This window comes from Anas acuta, chromosome 2 (assembly GCF_963932015.1).
Source record: "Anas acuta chromosome 2, bAnaAcu1.1, whole genome shotgun sequence".
NCBI classification, from domain to species: Eukaryota; Metazoa; Chordata; class Aves; order Anseriformes; family Anatidae; genus Anas; species Anas acuta.
In genome coordinates, this window is record NC_088980.1 from 151458998 (window position 1) to 151477498 (window position 18501).

Genomic DNA, 18501 nt, shown 5'->3' on the forward strand with positions numbered 1-18501 from the left:
AAGGTGGTTATTAAAAGGAGAAAATGTCTTTTTGAAAGATTCGGTTTCTTCAGTGTCAACTTTCTTTAAAGATCTAAACATTAAAATTGTTGTTTAGCATAGCTAGTGGGAAAGCCAATGCTGTCTTTTGAAAGGGAGGGATGCTTTGCTATGTATTTAGTAGTTGTGTTCTGTGGACATTCTTTGGCTGTCTGAGATGGAATTAAGCCCAGTATGTGCTGTAGAAAGAAACCTGAATTTATGTCTGAACACAGAGCTTTGTAATCCTGTATGTCCTTGTTTAGAAGACCAGGATCTAGGTGGCAGAGTACAACTACTGTGCAGAACAGACTTCCTATGTGAGTTCCTATGCCTATGTCTCCACTAGTAATTTTTCCACAGAAAGGAGAACACTGGTATCTCCGCTCACACAAATCTCTTCTACCGGAGGGAATAAAACTAAGTATTTTCTGGTTTAAGAATATTTTTATTCCCTAATTGGTATGGAGGCGTTCATTTTCTCTCAAAATTTTCCATTTTATTATATGATATTTTTGTCAAGCTTACTCATCACAGACCAAACATAGTCTAAAGGCATTGGGATTTCTCACTGGATAGGAGTAGTTTAGGACATGAGCATCAGTTCAAACTTGTGACAGGCACTCTTGAACTTCTCTGGAGGGGCCCCAAACAACAAGCAGTTGCTGCAGTTAAGTGTTGTCTTGTTTACTAGAACCAGGCTTGTTTTATGTTGGAGCTCTAAGAAGTTTAAATGTTTTGTGCAAGGTGATGTAGCTTCAATTTGGCAAACTGAGAGCCTTATCCTGGTGTACTGTAGTCTGCAGCAAGGGACGAGATTTGAATGCCTATACACAGGGTAGCAGTCTTCTTGCATCCTAATGTTTGCTCTAGATACTAATTCTAGTTCTGTTCATAAGCTCAGAGAAGGGCGCAAATGAGGAATGCTTTATCAAGTCTGTCAGGGTACATATGAAATTATTCCAGTCACCTTGGTGAGCTGTATTTATAATATTCAGATTCTGCAGAATTTAAGAAAACATTATGGGGTGCTTATATAAAAACCTGAAATGATGCTTCACATAAAAGGTTTATGCCTCTGGGTCATGCTTTCCTGTGCATATGATGTTTGCTGGATCATTTTGCCTGCAAGAGTTGTTAGAACTCATGCAAATGTCATTTGAAGAAGATGCAAAGTTGATAGTTCCTCACAAAAATGGTTAAAAGTTGATTCTCACTTGTGAGTAATTTTCTCCTTTCTGCTGATCAGTGTTAGTGATAAATGCTTCAGAAGCCTGGAATGTAAGACTTAAATATGGATGACAGCTGTGTAAAAAGCTCTTCTGCATGTGAATATTGAATTTGGAGCCATTCTCCTAGCAATTTTTCCTTTCTTTCTCTATGTTAGCAGTCATCACTAAAGTTGACAGTTACCATACAAGTTCCCAGACAAGGATTACTTCAGTCTTTCAAGTGTAGCCTTTTCAGTGTTAGTGAACAGAGAATCTGGTGTTTAGAGCTGACAAAGTTACTACAATAATTGATAAATCCATTAAGCATTGGGGTGCCAGTTTGGGTTGAATTTGGAAAATGTAAGTATCCAGAAAGTGACAAAAGTGAGGCTTTCTTCAGCTTTGCAAATAGAGTACTGTCTCCCCAAGTAAATGATGCAGATTTTTCGGCTTAAATGGGATCAGAAAAGCAGGTTATTAAAGTGCTCAAATCCTTAAGAATGTGAAATATCTATAAATGAAGCTACAAATGGAAGCGATTTTGCTAGCAGAGGCTATTCTGTTAATGTTTGCCTGTGGTTCTCTGGCAAGTCATGATGCTTTGTAGGAATATAATTGTGATCAATGAAGTATCAATTATTAGTTCTGGTTGTAAATGAGGTCCCTGAACCAAAGCAGCCCACCAGCATACTTCTCACTCTTCGGATACCTTACTAAACCTTGCACAGGGTTACCTGAATTTGCTTTAAGTATTTCACTGTGCTTTCCTTCTTTAAGACCTTACCACCTCTGACTCCTTGAATAAATCATACAAACCCCAAAATAAGTCAGTCAGTTCAAGCTCTGATCTGACAAAGCTGTCACTGCAATGCCTGCTTGTATTCCCTGCCCTGTTAGATGTATTCTTGCAGGATCAAGGTTGGGTCCTGTGCATGCTGAACCTCTACCTCTGACATACCTGCATGGTGACAGGTTAACTGCAGTAGAAGGTTATTCAACTAAAGTTTGGAGCAGCTGGTCTTTGAAGAGAATCTGGACCTCAGGTTCAGAAGTCATCTCTTTTTCTGTTTGGATGTTATTGCTTTACCTTAATCTTCCTGCTCCTGGTCTTCTGCTTATTGCTCCAACAGTTGAGTGTTCATTCCTGAGGATGTTAAATTTGCCTTCTACCTGACAGCTCTTGGTTGCTTTTTACGGTACTATGCATGTATTATTTAGCCATGAATTTGTCTTGCTCAGCCATGATAGAAGTTAGCTTTAATGTTCATGCTACAAGTAGTTGGCCTAAGATTTTTTTTTGTTTAATAGAATGTGAGAGAACAAACTATTTCATAAAGCAAAATAGTCCTAGGTTCAGTTTCAGCTCCAGTTGGTTGTGCATTCAAATGATCTTCATTTGAACTCCTGTACATGCTGAAAAACAGGACAAGTATGTTTTAATGATAGTGTTACTTGGTGAGACAAAGCCTTGTGGAAACTCCTTGTCGGTTGCAGGTCCCGTCAAGTATTTTCAAAATCTGATTGTATGCAATCATGTCAGGAGTTGTTCAGGTTGGTCTAGCTATTGAATTGCTAAGATAAGAAACTAATCTGAAGCATTTAGGTGAGGCTTGAATGTTTTGATAATGTGGTCTGCAGTCCTGTTCTAACTGGACTAGGATTACAAGCAAGGATTAGGTTGCATACAATCCTAATTTTTCCTCTAATTGGAAAAGGAACAACTTCCTCAGGTAGGTCTCATTTCCAGGTTTTTACCTTTTTGTAGGATTTCCACATGGATGCTGGATGTTTAATTTGGAGTTGGTGGAGCGAGATCTTGTCAGGTTAGGCATTGGAGTTTAGGGTGACTTAATATACCTTACTATTTGATCAGATTAATATCTTTGCTGACTCCAGGTCAAGTGTGAAAATGCAATCCTTAAACCTGTACTTCTGTTGCATTTCATGCTTGAAAAATCCATCTTTAAACTTGCACGGACTTTAAGGTAGGACTAAAGTGGGCTGGCAATAGAAGGTCATGATGTGGCTGTTTTGAGAGTGAAGGGACTCTAAATCTATCCTAATACTGCTATGAAATGCCAAGAGTTGAAAGGTGTTTCATAGCTTACATACATACATATGAGGCAAGTGTTATCTTTCCTCCCACAAGCTTGATGAATATTCACTGAAGCAGTTTTTCTCAAATCTGATTTTGTTTTGGCAGTTTAGTGAACTGAAGTGTTCAGAATTTGGTGAAATAGCTTCCAAGGATAAGTGGAAAGATGGTTTTCAATGAGATTGATCAAGATGGAGAATTTCTTCCATTTCATAGGCTACTATTCTAAAAATTGCTTACAAAGCTATAATTAAGAATTGAGCAGATGTCAGAATTAGGAAGAAGTGGTCCATACAGTTTCACTGAAGTGATACTCTAAATACATATTCTCAAAATTTACTTAATGCGCAGGTGTGCATTAATCCCTTAGCTCAACATTTAAAGTTAAAATACATACATTACACATGCAAATGTCACTTTAAAATATTTGCAGTTTTACATAGTCATGGAAAGATTAAAATATTAATTGCATGACCAGTTAAAAACAAACCTTCATAACAGCTGGGTTCTAAGGATTTCCTGCAGTAGGAATGAGAAATGACATGAGTATATAATCACAAGTGATATGAAGGAACAAGTGTTAGGTTTAATACCAGAGAATTTTTGAATAACGTTACAGTAATTGACCAAGTTTAATGTCAAATAGGTGTTTAGAAGCCTATTACTGTTCTGAGAGCTGTGTGAAGGAGACAGCACTCTGTGATGGTGTAAATGCATGAAATAGTTCCATTCCTATAGGAACCTTATTCTCTTGAAATGAGTAAGAAAAGTCTTGAAGTTTTCCCAGTTTCAGGTCATTCTAAGGGCAAGTGCCCTGAATGTTAATTTAAATATTTTTATTTTTTTCCTAGTAAATCTATCACAGAGGAACCGTTGCAGAAAACTAATATATCAAGAAAGCTTTCTACAGCTTTGACATTGGCTGGCTAGAGCTTTACAGCACAGCATTTGGTCAAGCATTTGTATTTTCACTAAGTATTTTAAGCTGGATGAACCGTTCTCAGTAGACTTGTCTTGGTGGGGATAAACAAGGATTACTTTTTTTTATATCCTTCCTCCTGTAATATATACATTTAAACATGATGTAGCATTGGCATTAATTCTTTTTTTGCTGAAATTCATACAATAGATTAAATGCTCACAGAAAGGATGTCTCATTTGTATAATTCCTTTGTAGCAGTGTTTTTTCCAGAACTGTTTTCAGGAAATAGATTCAAGCAGTGCTTTGGTAAGGAAATAAATCTCTAGATAACTGTTAAGGGCATATTTTGATGTGAGGATTCTGAAGGAAATGGGTGTTAAGCATTAATGTCCATAATCTCTGTTGTACTATATCTGCAAAAATGCTTTATTAAAACAAGGATTTATGAATACCTTTGGCTTAAACAGTAGCTGAAGTAACAATTTCTAGTGTTTTTTCCAATCCCTTCCAAGTCTGTTACTCTGGATCTTGATACCATTTTTACTAAAAATAGTTTAATTCTTTTGCTATAATCTTGTTTCTGTAGGTACCATATCTGGCACAGCCTTGAGAGCAGTCCCAAAACAACTTTATGATGATATCCATCTTCAATTTTATGTATATAATATATCCATACTAAGATCCTGATTCTTATCTAGGATATTGCAAGCTGTTTTAATGTATAGACAGCCCTTGTTTTAATGCTACAGAATATCACTCATACCTGGCACTTGTTCCTAGTTCAGGTAGCTGAAGAGAATTGTTTGCAGGTAATAGCTTCCAGACTGGCCTGGGCTGGAAAGCAGCGTGACTGCTTTAATACAGCATTAAGCTGAAGCTAGTGGACTTGAGTACAATTTGGGCTATTTGAGTGCAACTCAGATATGATCATGCTGTACAAGTATGGAGCAAGTAAAGAGAGGAGCCTGGCATGTCTGATTTTGAGCTAGAGCTGATAAGTGACTGATCCAATCTGACTTGCCCAGACCTGCTCCAATACCCTTTTGTTACTATTCAGTGCCTAATTCAGAGAGTTTATAATCTTGAGTTCAATACTAGACCTGAATGTGTTTTTTTCTAGGTTCAGAAGGGCAAATAAACTTTAGGAATGTGAAGCATGGGAAGCAGCCGTGAAGCTTGTACGTGAGCTAACTTGTACAAGAATTTAGATCTGCCAGATGTACTTGCTTCTGGTTCATCAGCAGCTAGGCTGGATTTATTAAATTTGTAATGAAAACTTGTCTGCGTGAGGGTTAGACTTAGGTTTGACTACTACTTCTTGACTACTTGAGATAATACCCTGTATAAATAGTGAATGCAATTTACTGATTCTTTTTGATTTGTTTCTATATCTTGGTGAAATATTTAAAACTAAGCTTTTGCTGATCAGATGTTTCACATTTAATATAAAAGGGAGATAAGCCAGTAGTTCAAACAATATCCAGTATTCGTTCAAAGTAAATATTCTCTACTGAAAAGCTTCATTCAATATCAAATGGGTTTTACAGAATCTGAAATACCAGTCAATTTCTAACTTTCTTACGTGCGAACAAAGTCTTTGGAAGTATGTAGTAAGCCATTTCTACTAACCTCTGGTCACAATCCTCATTTTAAGCTGTATCTAGATGTACTGTACCTTCAAATCAGCAAAATTTCAGACTTGCAGTGAAGATTTCTCATGCTTCAGAGTTGTCAAATCTAATATTTGTAGCATGGGTGCACAGGAAAGAATAGTTCAGTGGATCTCAGGATATAGATAATACATTTTCATGTTCATTAAATGTGTTGTCTAGAACATGTCAACTGTGCCGCTACTTGAATAGCTACCATATCTAGCATCAGCACTAGATGTTTTCTTGTATTTGCAGAAAAAAATGCAAAAACATTTGGTATTAGTTTTGTGGGTCAAGCTTTAGATATATTTACACAGTACTTGGTTTTAAACAGAATAAAACTATTTGGTTTTAAACAGCTGAGTAAACAAATCTGCTTTGGATCACAACTCTTCTCTGAGCTCCGAAGCCAGCTAGTTGCTTTCTCTGAAAATTACATGCAAAAATAGAACCCATTTTTGTTGTTGCAAGTGTGCTCTTCCATCTAAGTTGTGTGTTTTATTTTTTAATGGTCAAGTAGTTTGTTTCAGTGATGTGATGTTCAGCCTTATACACTGTAGTTAAAATACATGCTTGCCTACTGCTAGATTGTGATAAATACTCAAATGGAATTTCACTCAAAAAATTGAACTTAATAAAATAAGTTTAAGTCTATATCAGACTGCAGGTATTGAACATTGAGAAATAATTTTAGCATGCTCTACTCTAAATGGAAAACCTCATTTAGAAATGTATATAGTACTTGTTTGCATTAAAATAGCCTTGTTAATTCAGAAAACATAAGTAACCTGAAATGGTAAAAAGCTAACAGTATTCCATTACATGAAGGTTTCCATTTAAGTTTAGCCATAGTCCCTATTCATAAGCAATGATCCTTTACAGAGGTTATTGACAAGGTGTTATATTCACTTTTGGAAGTTCAGTATTTGTTACAAATTATTTCAACTAGTTTAAATGCTTTCATTGCAGTAACACCTTTGTAATCATGAAGTTGTAGGTCTGTAGTAGAGGATCTCTGGAAAACATGTGGTACAACCTTCTGATGACCTCCTGACTGTAAACTAGGTGACACCTGAGTCCTGAATACCGTCAGCAATGGAAATTTTCCCCCATTTTGGGCAACCAATTTCTAACACTTTTTCTTTGATAGCATGTTAAGACCTGTAAGGACAAAAGCAATGTAATGTGTCTAATAAAATGGAGTTAAAGGTATCACCTGAGGATTTATTGAAATTTGAACTGACAGCTTCAGGAAATACTAGTTAATGAAAGGCCTTAAATACAATAGCTGGTGTGGACTAGTCATCCATGACCATTCATTCGACTGTATCCTGTTTCTAACTCAGGAATCAAGCTCACAGGTTCTAAAGGGGAGGAGAATTACGTTTTCATTTTTAATAAGCTTTTTTAATGCTTGAGTTTCTTTTGTCTCAAATTGAAGTGGATTAACTGGAGCTGTAGACTTTCTTCATTGCAGGAGGACCACAGCTGGGCTTTTTTTTTTCCATCAGCACTTCCATTGTAGCAACAAAGGAGTTTGTTAGAGCTTCTACTTTCCCATTGTCAAGTGTTATCAAATTCATCTAGGGGGATAAGGAGATCAAATGAGCTCATTGTGGCCCTCTAATGATGTAGTACTAGAGGAAGAGTCAACTGTTGCATAAATGAAACCAGAAAAACAAATAGTTTAAATGTATTTTCTCCGTATGTTACTGATTGCTAAAACTGTCCTTTTCACGATGAGTGGGTCACTTTAAATTACAGCAGTTTGAATATCAAGGTTTTACGAAGTCTTATTGGGGATAGTAAGTACACCTGAATAGTATTTTATTTCATAAACTTATTATTCTGAATGGAATCAATTATTACTTTTAAAAAGTGATAACATTCCATACAAATTTCAATATGCGGCTTATGTTTATTGGTGCTTTTTGACTTTTTTCCCCCCAAACTTAAATAGAAGCCTGTATACTTCAAATGAATCTTAAAGTTTTTTCTAACTATCCTTCAAATTTTGTATACCTTCCAAAAGGTAGTACAATGATATACAAAATTGGACTACTGAATTCACACAGCTCTTCTCCCAGTATGTGACTGGGAAAATGCTTTGTGGAGATTTCTTGCCCCTATGCGCTCCTTTGAGCTCAATTTTGTCTTTAAATGACAACAGGAACATTACTTTTGTTATTTTCCCTGTCATGGGTAGGGTTTCATAGTTGTGTATTTCCCCTGTGGAGCACCTTCTGGGCTGAAGGAGCATCATGTATTTGTGGTGGCCTGAATTTTGATGTCTTCAATAAATGGATGTGTTTAGATTTTCCTCAAGTAATTTTCTTCCTGTATTTTTGTTGCACACCACTTTTTTCTCCCTAGTTACCTTAACAGTAATGCTGTGGTTATGAACCCCAGATGGTTTCGGTAAACTTCAGTGATAATAGGGGTTGAAAAACAATTGAGCAGGTCTTAAGAATGTTAATTTTGGTTTGGGAAAAGATTTATATGTTTACATTTTCTGCTTTTAATTCCCTGTTCCTGTATTTTAGTGTAGGGTATATTGTATGGGTTGCTGTATTACTTCATAAATCTTAATGGCAGCATAAGGCAATTCAGATTTTTTTTGTCTTCAAAGCTGTGGTTGGTTGCTACTGCATCTGTGAGAAATAACTGCCAGTTTTGTTTTTATGGTTATGTACCTGATAACAACTGTTGAAAAACTGAATCACAGTTTGACTGAACACATCTGTTCAGCATTGAATGTGACACTTTATGCTGTTTCAAAGTTCTTTGAGTTCAGATATTTCTAGGTTTCTGTTGGCATCTGGTAGAGTCACTAACTTGCTATTAACTTGTCCAACACATTTGTACTTCACTGTCATAATTTAATACTTGCACCTAAAACAAAAAAAACTTTATCCAAGTGTACTCCATTTTGCTTGGTTTCTGTGCTTAGAAATCCAATGGGTTTAATGTCTGTTTTCTTACAGTTCAACTTTGTGGGAAAGCTTTTGGGTCCACGTGGCAATTCTCTAAAGCGCTTGCAGGAAGAAACACTGACAAAAATGTCTATTTTGGGAAAAGGTTCTATGAGAGACAAAACAAAGGTAAGACCTGAATATGTTACTGGAAAGTGATCAAAATTTCTGAATCTTTAAACTTTTTCCAAATGTTACAGAGTGTTTACTTCTCCAAGAACAAAATAAAAAGTCTGAGAGCAAATAAACATAGGTTATGCTTGTACTCGTTAGATTCAGTTGGAGTGTGTTTTCTGTGAGGAGTCTATTCTCATGACCAGTATTCTGAGGCTACCATAAGGTGTACTTTTGGTCCCCAAACTAGAGTCCCTTGGGAAGCAACTGTGGCATTATCAGTGGCCTGTCACTAGATCAGTCTTATGCTACTTATAATGAATAATGCCCAAGTGCTTTCACCTTTGAAAGAAAGTGATTTACAGATAGTCAAAGATTTTCACAGAAAATAGCTTGTAACATTTAAACTTGACATTTAATAACATTTAGTTTTATAGACAAAGAAGAAAACAGCTGATGAAAGGAGATTAATTACAAGTGAAAAAAATCAACCCTGACTGAGGATGATTTATGTAGCTTAAGCAAGTGGCCAGTTGTGGTTTTCATTGGAATGAATTTCCCTAAATTGACATAATTTTTAGTACATCTCTCCATAAGCAAAGTAAATGTTATGTGATTTATAGAGTATTTGTCGAATTTGATTAGAGTCCATAAAAGACTCGATTTTTCTGTGCAACTAAATTAAGAACTAATCTTAATTCCTTCTTGAAAACCTTAATAGCTTTTATTTAATACAATTATAAAAAATAAACTTATAAAAATTTATTATTGCATAGTAAAGGCTTGAAAATATGAAAAAGGGTTTATTTGGAATGGGAGCTGTTATGTTTTAATCTACAGTATAGAAAATGCAAGTAATTTTAGAGCACATCAGTAGTGGAAAAAAAAACCTATGTTGCTAGTAACTTGAAGACAATATGCTAGTTTGACTAGAGAATAAAGAAAAGTGTACTTAAAATTCCTACTAAAACATCTTTACAAATAAAGGCTCCAAATACTACTTTAAATGACATATGGTGAACTTTTCAGTTCTTGTGGAATGTGTTGAACTGACATTCTTCTGTTACCATACATGCTTTTATATCAAAATGCGTGTCATGGAATAGAAAGCCCTCCACCCCCTGAGTTTTTCTAATAGCTCTGCAGTAGAAAGGTTTTCTTCATATTAAAAGCAAAAGCTTAAGTTGAAAAGTTCATATCCTAACTTGAAATCCACAAGCCTGGAGGAGTCTTAAAGGTTTCTATTTGAATCATTTGAACTTTTCATGTTTCTTTTTGGTAATTGTTCATATCTTTATTTGACTTTTTCCTAGTTGAGATGCTAGCCAAATGTGCTGAACTAAAATTTTTTAAATGAAGTGGCTAGTAAATTTGTTACAGGTTGGAGAACTGTTCGCAGATAATTTTAATGCAACTAATATTTGAGTAAGGTTGATACAATTGTAGGTCTGATAGGGTTTTTACAAAGGATAACGGATGTAGAGATAAGGGATGTAGACATTCTAGAATAATATAGGTAGAACAGATTGTTTATCTTTATTTGGGGTAGTTCTTATAAAGCATGAAAGCATCGTTCAGAACTAAAGCAGACCATTAATTACTACTAATTACTATTTCCAGTACTCAAACCTGTGGAATAGGTCGCGAGGTGGGGGTTGGCCTGTTCTCCCATGTGCCTGGTGACAGGACGAGGGGGAATGGGCTAAAGTTACGCCAGGGGAGTTTTAGGTTAGATGTTAGGAAGAATTTCTTTACTGAAAGGGTTGTTAGGCACTGGAACGGGCTGCCCAGGGAGGTGGTGGAGTCGCCATCCCTGGAAGTCTTCAAAAGACGTTTAGATGTAGAGCTTAGGGATATGGTTTAGTAGGGACTGTTAGTGTTAGGTCAGAGGTTGGACTCGATGATCTTGAGGTCTCTTCCAACCTAGAAATTCTGTGATTCTGTGATTCTGTAATATGTAGAAGATACTGGTGCCATAAAGGTATCCTGTTGCTAATAACCTAAAACAGGTTGCATCCGTCTCTAGTTCTTCGGAGGCACTGCTCAGCCAGCTGGAGACTCCATATGTAGGACTTAATAGAAAAGAAACCTTAAGACATTATTTTTTTTTCTAGCTTTGCTTGGATTATCTGTGCTAATTGTTTCAACCATCTTTCGCTAACAGATGATTTAATTTTGTTTGCCTTGATCTTAATACGTTCTGGGTTAGTACTTTGGTACCGCTATATTAAAACTTGTCCAAAGAACAAGCAAATGAGAGAATATTAACTATGTAGTTCTCTTTGTATGAGAAGGAATAGCAGTCTTCAATTCTGGGCTTCTCTTCAGTGTATTATTTGGTGTTAAGTTACTGGTCAGAAAGGCTGGGAAGTTCTCAGATGTGACTACGTTATGCATTCCTTTGCAAATCTAGTTGAAACTTCATTATTTGTCAAATACCAAATTGAAGTCCATCACTCTTGCCCTGTTTGATATAATACTTTGATCTTGAATATGGAGAGAAACAATTTTCTCCTATAGGAGAACAGTAGGTAAACAGACTATACTGCTTTTTCTGTTTAGTAATCCAGGTGCCAAAACAAGCATTTGCAATTTCATCATTGCTATGCTCAAGTACAGTAATGTTCAAAGCAGTGGTCTGGAGAAGATGGTTTGGGCTAGAAACAGGGTATCCCTGCAATAGGCAGGGACACCCCACTAGACCAGGTTGCCCAAAGACCCATCCAGCCTGGCCTTGAGCACCTCCAGGGATGGAGCATCCACAGCTTCTCTGGGCAACCTGTGTCAGTGCCTCACCACTCTGAGTGAAATATTTTTCTTGTGTCTATTCTAACTTGAGAATAGGCATGTAATAGGCAACATAACCCTGTTGTAGTTTAGAATATCACTCATTGTCCTATCAATTGAGGCCCTAATCAGGGCCCTATTTAGGCCCAGGTGTTTCAATCTTTATGTACTGAAAGGCTGCAATGAGTACTTCTCAAAACATTTTCTTCTCTAGTCTAAACAACCACAAATGTCTCCTGTCCTCATAGGAGAGGTGTTGCAGCCCTCTGATCATCTTTATGGCCCTCCTGGACCTGCTCTAACAAGTCCATGTCTGTCATACGGTGGGGGTCCCAGAGCTGGATAAAGTACTCCAGGTGGTGTCTCATGGGAGTGGAGTAAAGAGGGGGAAGAATCACCTCCCTCAACTTGTTGGCAAAGCTTCTTGTTTATTCTCTTGGAATGCACCCATCACTATCTCAGTGAGAAAATAAATGAAAAATACTTGAGGATTGCTGTGAAACAAAGATGGAAATATGGGTGAAAAAAACTTGCTCTTATGGAATATTGGAACAAACCTGTTTCTAAAGACCTTTTAAGAAACTTTAAAGTTCATGTTATTTGTTTCTCTGTAATCTCTTCTGTGTGAAACTGTTGAACATGGGGGGGAAAAGTTTTCTCCCTTATATTGCCATTCCTGTATGTGGATAGAAAGTGCTGAAGCCTATTCTGTGGATTACTAGGCATGGTGTTAAGTAAACTGATAATATTCTGATACTTTAGCAAATGTTATTGTTTGAAATATGTCAGGAAAATATAATTTTGTATTTTTAGTTGACATCTAAACATGAGCAAACAGTAAGTGCAAATGTCTCCAAAGGAATTTTAACACTTGTTTTCCTACCTTCTCATTTTAAACATAATACAACTCCAATTCTTTTCTGTTCTCCCAGGAGGAAGAATTGAGAAAAAGTGGAGAGGCAAAATACTTCCACCTAAATGATGATCTGCATGTTTTAATTGAAGTTTTTGCTCCACCAGCAGAAGCGTATGCCAGAATGGGACATGCATTGGAAGAAATCAAGAAGTTTCTCATCCCTGTTAGTATTTTTTGTTCCTTTATTAGACTTTGATACAAGTAGCAGTTTTGCAGAACAATTAATTCATAGTGTTTGATCTTATTGTTCATTAAAGTCCTTATCCTAATATTTTGATACTTGCAAGAAAAATCATTTTTAATTCATGTATACTGTGATATTTTTCTATAGAAAGGTCATTGGAGTTAGAACTGTTTTCTCCAGACTGTTCTTTAGTCTCTAAAATCAACTTACTGTATGATATTGGTCAGGACATCTTGCTTCATTCGCTTTAACTTGAAAAACCTTCAAAAGAGTGGTGTGTATAAGTCCTTTCCTTCTGATAACGCAGCTACTATATGAATGCGTAACTGTCTGGATGAAGTCTCATGTCATGATAATAAGAGCTATGTTATTCTTGTTAACTGGTCATGTACAAAATATTTAAGCTCAAATTATAAAAATGTGTTAATATGGAAGTCTTTACAAAACACAGCTTGGGCATTTGAGGTAGTGTTAACTGTGTGCAGAGGTCCTAACTGGATTAGTTCCATGGTGAATGTTGTATTGGTTATCAAATGAGCAAATGCAGAAAGCAAAACATGCTCAAGGTATAATGATTTTTGGTTTCTTTTTATAAGGTGCTGATAATGTTATACAACTAGTGTTCTTGATAAGTATCAGATCTGGAAATGTGGGAAACTTCAGTAAGGGAACTTTGCTAAGGTGTATACCTCTGAGTGACAGTAGCACAGATGTTGAGTAAGTTGGTATAGGTGTAAGAACCAGTTGGTGTGTGTATCGGCTATATGGCTGCTACAGCTTTTTAGGAGTACAGCTGCAATTTCTATTCCAGGGTGAAGCAGTTGGTGCTGATGACCTGACAACACTAGTGTGTATATATATTTTGGGGGTTTTATATTGCACTAGTCTAGATCCATGAAACTGGAAGTCCCCAAGTGACTCAGGTTGACTGTGTGTTCCTTGGCTGTTTGTTCTGACTTGCTTCTTCCTGAATGAAAACTAGTTTCTTACAAAAACGTGCCCTGAGTTGGAGGAACAAACACCCAGCCAACTCTGAAGTTGTGTGGGATCTGTTGGATGCATGTAAGTTTGTGAAGTCCAATTCATCCCAGTGTACTCAAAGAGCTGGCTGATGTCATAAGAGCTCTCTAAATTTTTCAGCATTCTTGGGAATACAGAACTTAGGAGTGGCTGAGGGAACTGGGGCTGTTTAGTCTGGAGAAGAGGCTCAGGGGAGACTTTATTGCTCTCTACAACAAAAGAAAGCTGTGGGGAGCTGGGGGTCAGCCTCTTCTCACAGATACCTAGTGATAGGACTAGATGGAAGGGCCTCAAGTTGTGTGTGCCAGGGGAGGTTTAGGTTGGAATGAGACATTTCAGAATGATTGGGCACTGGAACAGGTAGCCCAGGGAGGTGGTGGAGTCACTGTCCCTGGGGCTGTTAAAGAAAAGGTTGGACGTGGTTTTTAGGTTCTTAGGGACATTGTTTAGTGTGTGACACTGGTAGCAGGGTCATGGTTGGACCAGATAATCTTGGAGGTCTTTTCCAACCTTTATGATTCTACAAATTGGCAGAGTTCCCAGTCAACTGGAAGTGGGTAAATGTTGGCCACGTTTTCGAGAAGGGCAAGAAAGAATACCCTGCTAACTACTAGTCTGTCAGCCTTGTCTCAGTGCCTGGTAAAATTATAGAGCAGATTGTGGGAGTTACTGAGAAACAACGGAAAGACAATGAGGACACTGGTCACAGCCAGCATGTTCACAAAGGGAATTTCTTTTTACGGCGAGATTAACCAGGTTGGATGAGGGAAACCAGATAATGTAATCATTTTAAATTTCAATAAAGGTTTTGATGCTCTTTCTCACGGTGCCCTTCTGTATAAAATTTCCAGACTCCAGCTAGATGAAATGCTGGATACTTCACAACATGAACTAATGCATGGGAAGCAGTGATAATCAGGAATTTTGTACAGGACTATATTCTGATGCAAAATATAGTATAAAATCTGTGTTTTAAGACAGTTCAAGTCCAAAGGAATGTACTGAGTTTCCAGAAGCAGGATTGGGGGAATCTTATCAATGTCCATATATACCTGGAGGGAAGGTACAAAGAGAACAGAGCCAGGCTCTTTTCAGTGGTGCTCAGTGTTTAGAAAAAGTCAATGGGCACAAACTGGAGCACAGGAGGATCTGTCTGAACATCAGGAAGAACTTATTTACTGTATGTGTGATGGAGCACTGAAATAAGTTGCCCAGAGGTTGTAGAGTCTGTCTTGGAGATGGTCAAAAGCCATCTGCACATTGTCTTGGACAACCAGCTGTAGGTGTCTATGCTTGATCAGGGGAGTTGGACTAGATGACTTCCAGAGTTCCCTTCGAATCTCAACTGTTCTGTGAATGTGATTTATCTTTTAATGCTAAATCGAGCATTACATCATAAAATTGTGAACAAGTTAAAAATACCTCTCATATACATCAAAAAAGTTAAATAAACGTACCACTGTTCAGACATCTGAACTGATTATGTAGGGACACCCAGCAGAACTTGTAGGAATGCTGGACTGTCATGTTGGTTACTGTATTTACATGATTCATGATTGTGTGAAGCCTTAAATATCTTTTCAGTATGAGATAAGGGAGTTGTATTGTCTACTCTAGTGAGCAAACATCTGTTTTTAGATAAAAATGCTCACAATTTGACAACGCATTTTACATTCACTGAAAATCAGGATGTATGTCTGGTGTCCACATGATCTTATTTCTTCATTGAGCTTAGTTCACCTAATGTCGTAATAAATATGCTTATCAAAATCTAGTTATTACTGTACTGCTATTAAGCCAGCAGAATTAGTCTGATAATGAGCAATTCCATTTATTGGTTAGACACTTTTCCTACTCACTTTTTTGATTGCTGCCTTTATTGTATTGAGCTGAACTGCATAATCTCTCCTGAAATATGAGATCAAGTCAACACTGTCTTAATTTCCCTTTGGCTTTTCAAATGTAATCTTATCACAATGGTTCTAAATGCTGTAATCTTTTCTGCCCCTTCCTTGCGGCAGTAACTCCATGAAGCAATAAGGACTGGCTTTGTATCCTCTAGAAATAATATTGGGTTAAGTGCAGCCAATGCAATTTGATTTTATTTCCTGGAAGATCTGCTGTGGCTTTCTTAGCAAACTATCAGTTTTCTTTGAAGCAAGAAGTCCTGCTCTCAGTACCTGACCTTAATTTGTGTTCTTTACAGTACAAGCTAACTATGCCTTCTAACACTAGGTGCTGATCCTGACTCATGAATATTGTGGAAGTTTTTCAGTTCCCAAACCAGACTGAATATACAATCACATTTGATGCTAGAGTGCAAAATACAAAATATCCTTGTAGCTGAGTAAAGCAAAAATGCTACAGGCTTCTCTAATCTTCCAGGATCCACAAACAAACACCCTTACCCTTACTTGAAGGTCAGCAGCTGCAGCAGTGTATAACTGAAAGCAAGACATAAAAGCTTCTGACACTTTTTTTTTTTGGCTGTGCTTATCAAGTTGCCTTGATTCTTACCTGGCTTTTGTTATATTCTCCTTTAGATTAGGTAGTCTGTTTATTCTGGCAAGAGACTGGCTGACTGCTAGATTGGTGGATGTTGTGCTTGGCATTAATCCATACCAGAATTCATTCTGTCAGATGGACAAAAAGCTAGATATTTTCCCCTCAGCCTTGCCCTGCTGCCTTCCATCTTCCCCTCACCCAATCCTGTGGGAGTAGTGACTGATTTCACCAGAGGGCTGCTGCCATCCAGAGGGACTGAGACATGCTCGAGAGGTGGGCAGTCAAGAATCTCATGGAGTTTAACAGAAAGTGCCAAGTCCTGCACCTGGAGACATCCTCCATGTTCAGAAAATGTTGTCAAGAAAGATGAGATGGTTCTCTCATTTTATGGACATTATCCTTTGCTTGTTTCAAGATCACCAGCAGCCTTTGACTGAAATGCATTTGACCATTGCCTCTGCCTAAACTCTAAAGGGGAGGAGTGCAGTCTGAGGGGTTTCCGTGTCCAAGTGTAGAAAAGGGATGATTGTCTCCGCAACTTGGAAGTGCAATGTTTTCCAGCAGGGTATTCATAAATTGACCATCTGTTAGCTTTAATTAAAGAATCCATTTTAGTCTAATGGATTAACACTGTTGCTTATCATGGCTACTTGTATTGTTATTTCCTTGTACAGGCCCATCAATCTGTATTCTCCTGCCTCTGGCATTTGTGATAAGGACCCTCTCTTCTGATCTGTGCCTTTACATGATGGAGTCCTTGTCTGTAACTAATGCTGCTGGTACATCTAGTACTATGCTGCAGGAAGGAAAAGGACTCAACAGGCTTAGGTTGCCACTATACATCTTTAAGAAAATAAATTGATATCAAATAATGGTGAAAGGTATTTTTCTAGGAGTCTAATTCTGAGGAGTATGTCTTGTGGAGATGTTAAGAAAGTCATCTTTGAAGTATGCTATGTCAGAACTTTGTTAGCTGAATATTGTGTTTGTGGTGCAGTTTTAACACTTCAGTAACATTTTAGTTCAAGATCAAAATTCTTTACTCTGTACTTTGCATAGACTTTTTAAAATTTATTGCCAGATCTGGTCCAAAAACAAAGTACAAAAGTAAAGCATTTCTGTTCAGTAGTTGATCAGAATATTCCTCATTGCCTCTTTCTAGTCTACTCCTTGTGGTGGTGTAACTGTGCTGGGTCCAACCTCTATTTTATAATGGAATCTGCTTTTCAAAAATCTTCAGATACGCAGTTTGGAACAGCACAGTTGATTCAATCTTCTAGGCTTTTTCTTCCTCTTCTTTGCCACTTGGTTGCAGATGTTAAATAGAAAATGATCTTAAAGGGGCAGTTGTGAGTTTCAGGGCCTTGAAAAATGGCAAAATATTTGAGTAGTGCCACATCTTAATTTAGTAGGTTTCTTCATAAATGGAATCTAAAGGGGAAAAAATGATATCTAAAGGAATACTACAGTATTTGTGGACTATAGTATTTGTGGAAGTCTAGGGGAAGCAATGTTTCAAGGATAATTGATCTTTGAATTCATAGAAGTATTAATGTTCCAATAATCTTCCAATGCAATGTTTTGGAATGAGTTGTCTGATGCAAGACTGCCTCATGTTTTTTTGGTACCTTCATAGTGCATAAATGTAATCAGATTTGTATCAGTATCAACACATCTGATAAAAAGATGTGTTGTTTCATAAAAGAATTGTAAAGTAGGTAGTACTTAAAATTCTTTGAAACGGGTGGGCTTGCAGAAGATGAGTGCTTTTATCAGAAGCATTGGCTTATTCATTCTTAGAGGACTTACCAGTATTTTGATACTTAGTGTATATGTATAGATGCTGAATAAAGCATTCTTGATTCACCCTGCCTGTTTGACAGGTTCATTCTTCGGCTCATTTTAAGTGTGGGGGAGAAGTGACAGGAAAATATGCTCTAAAGAGTTCATTATGGTACTTATTCCTGTGATATGCCATGGAGGATGGCTTAAGGTACCCTGGAAAGACTTGTGTGTGTTTGAGAAGTACCTTATTAATACCATGTAAATTACTTCAACTTTCTTTTCTGTAGACCTTGGGGAAAGATCTGTACAAAGTAAGAAAC

General features: G+C 37.2%; 1 protein-coding gene and 1 long non-coding RNA gene across 5 annotated transcripts in view; both read left to right on the forward strand.

Moving 5' to 3' along the window:
- The window catches only part of KHDRBS3 (KH RNA binding domain containing, signal transduction associated 3), a 93113-nt gene that overhangs the window by 27551 nt on the left and 47061 nt on the right, over positions 1 to 18501 (forward strand). For all 4 annotated transcript variants that reach the window (XR_011093259.1, XM_068672700.1, XM_068672701.1 and 1 more), the window contains exons 3-4: positions 8883 to 8999; positions 12704 to 12850. Coding sequence is in view for 3 of the 4 variants with exons in the window: in XM_068672700.1 (XP_068528801.1) it covers positions 8883 to 8999; positions 12704 to 12850 (264 nt within the window). In the remaining variant the exon portion in view is untranslated. The remainder of the gene's footprint in view (positions 1 to 8882; positions 9000 to 12703; positions 12851 to 18501) is intronic.
- On the forward strand, positions 12857 to 18262 carry LOC137851517 (uncharacterized). The gene is made up of 2 exons (XR_011093260.1): positions 12857 to 14251; positions 14378 to 18262. It is a non-coding gene; the product is annotated as an uncharacterized lncRNA (long non-coding RNA).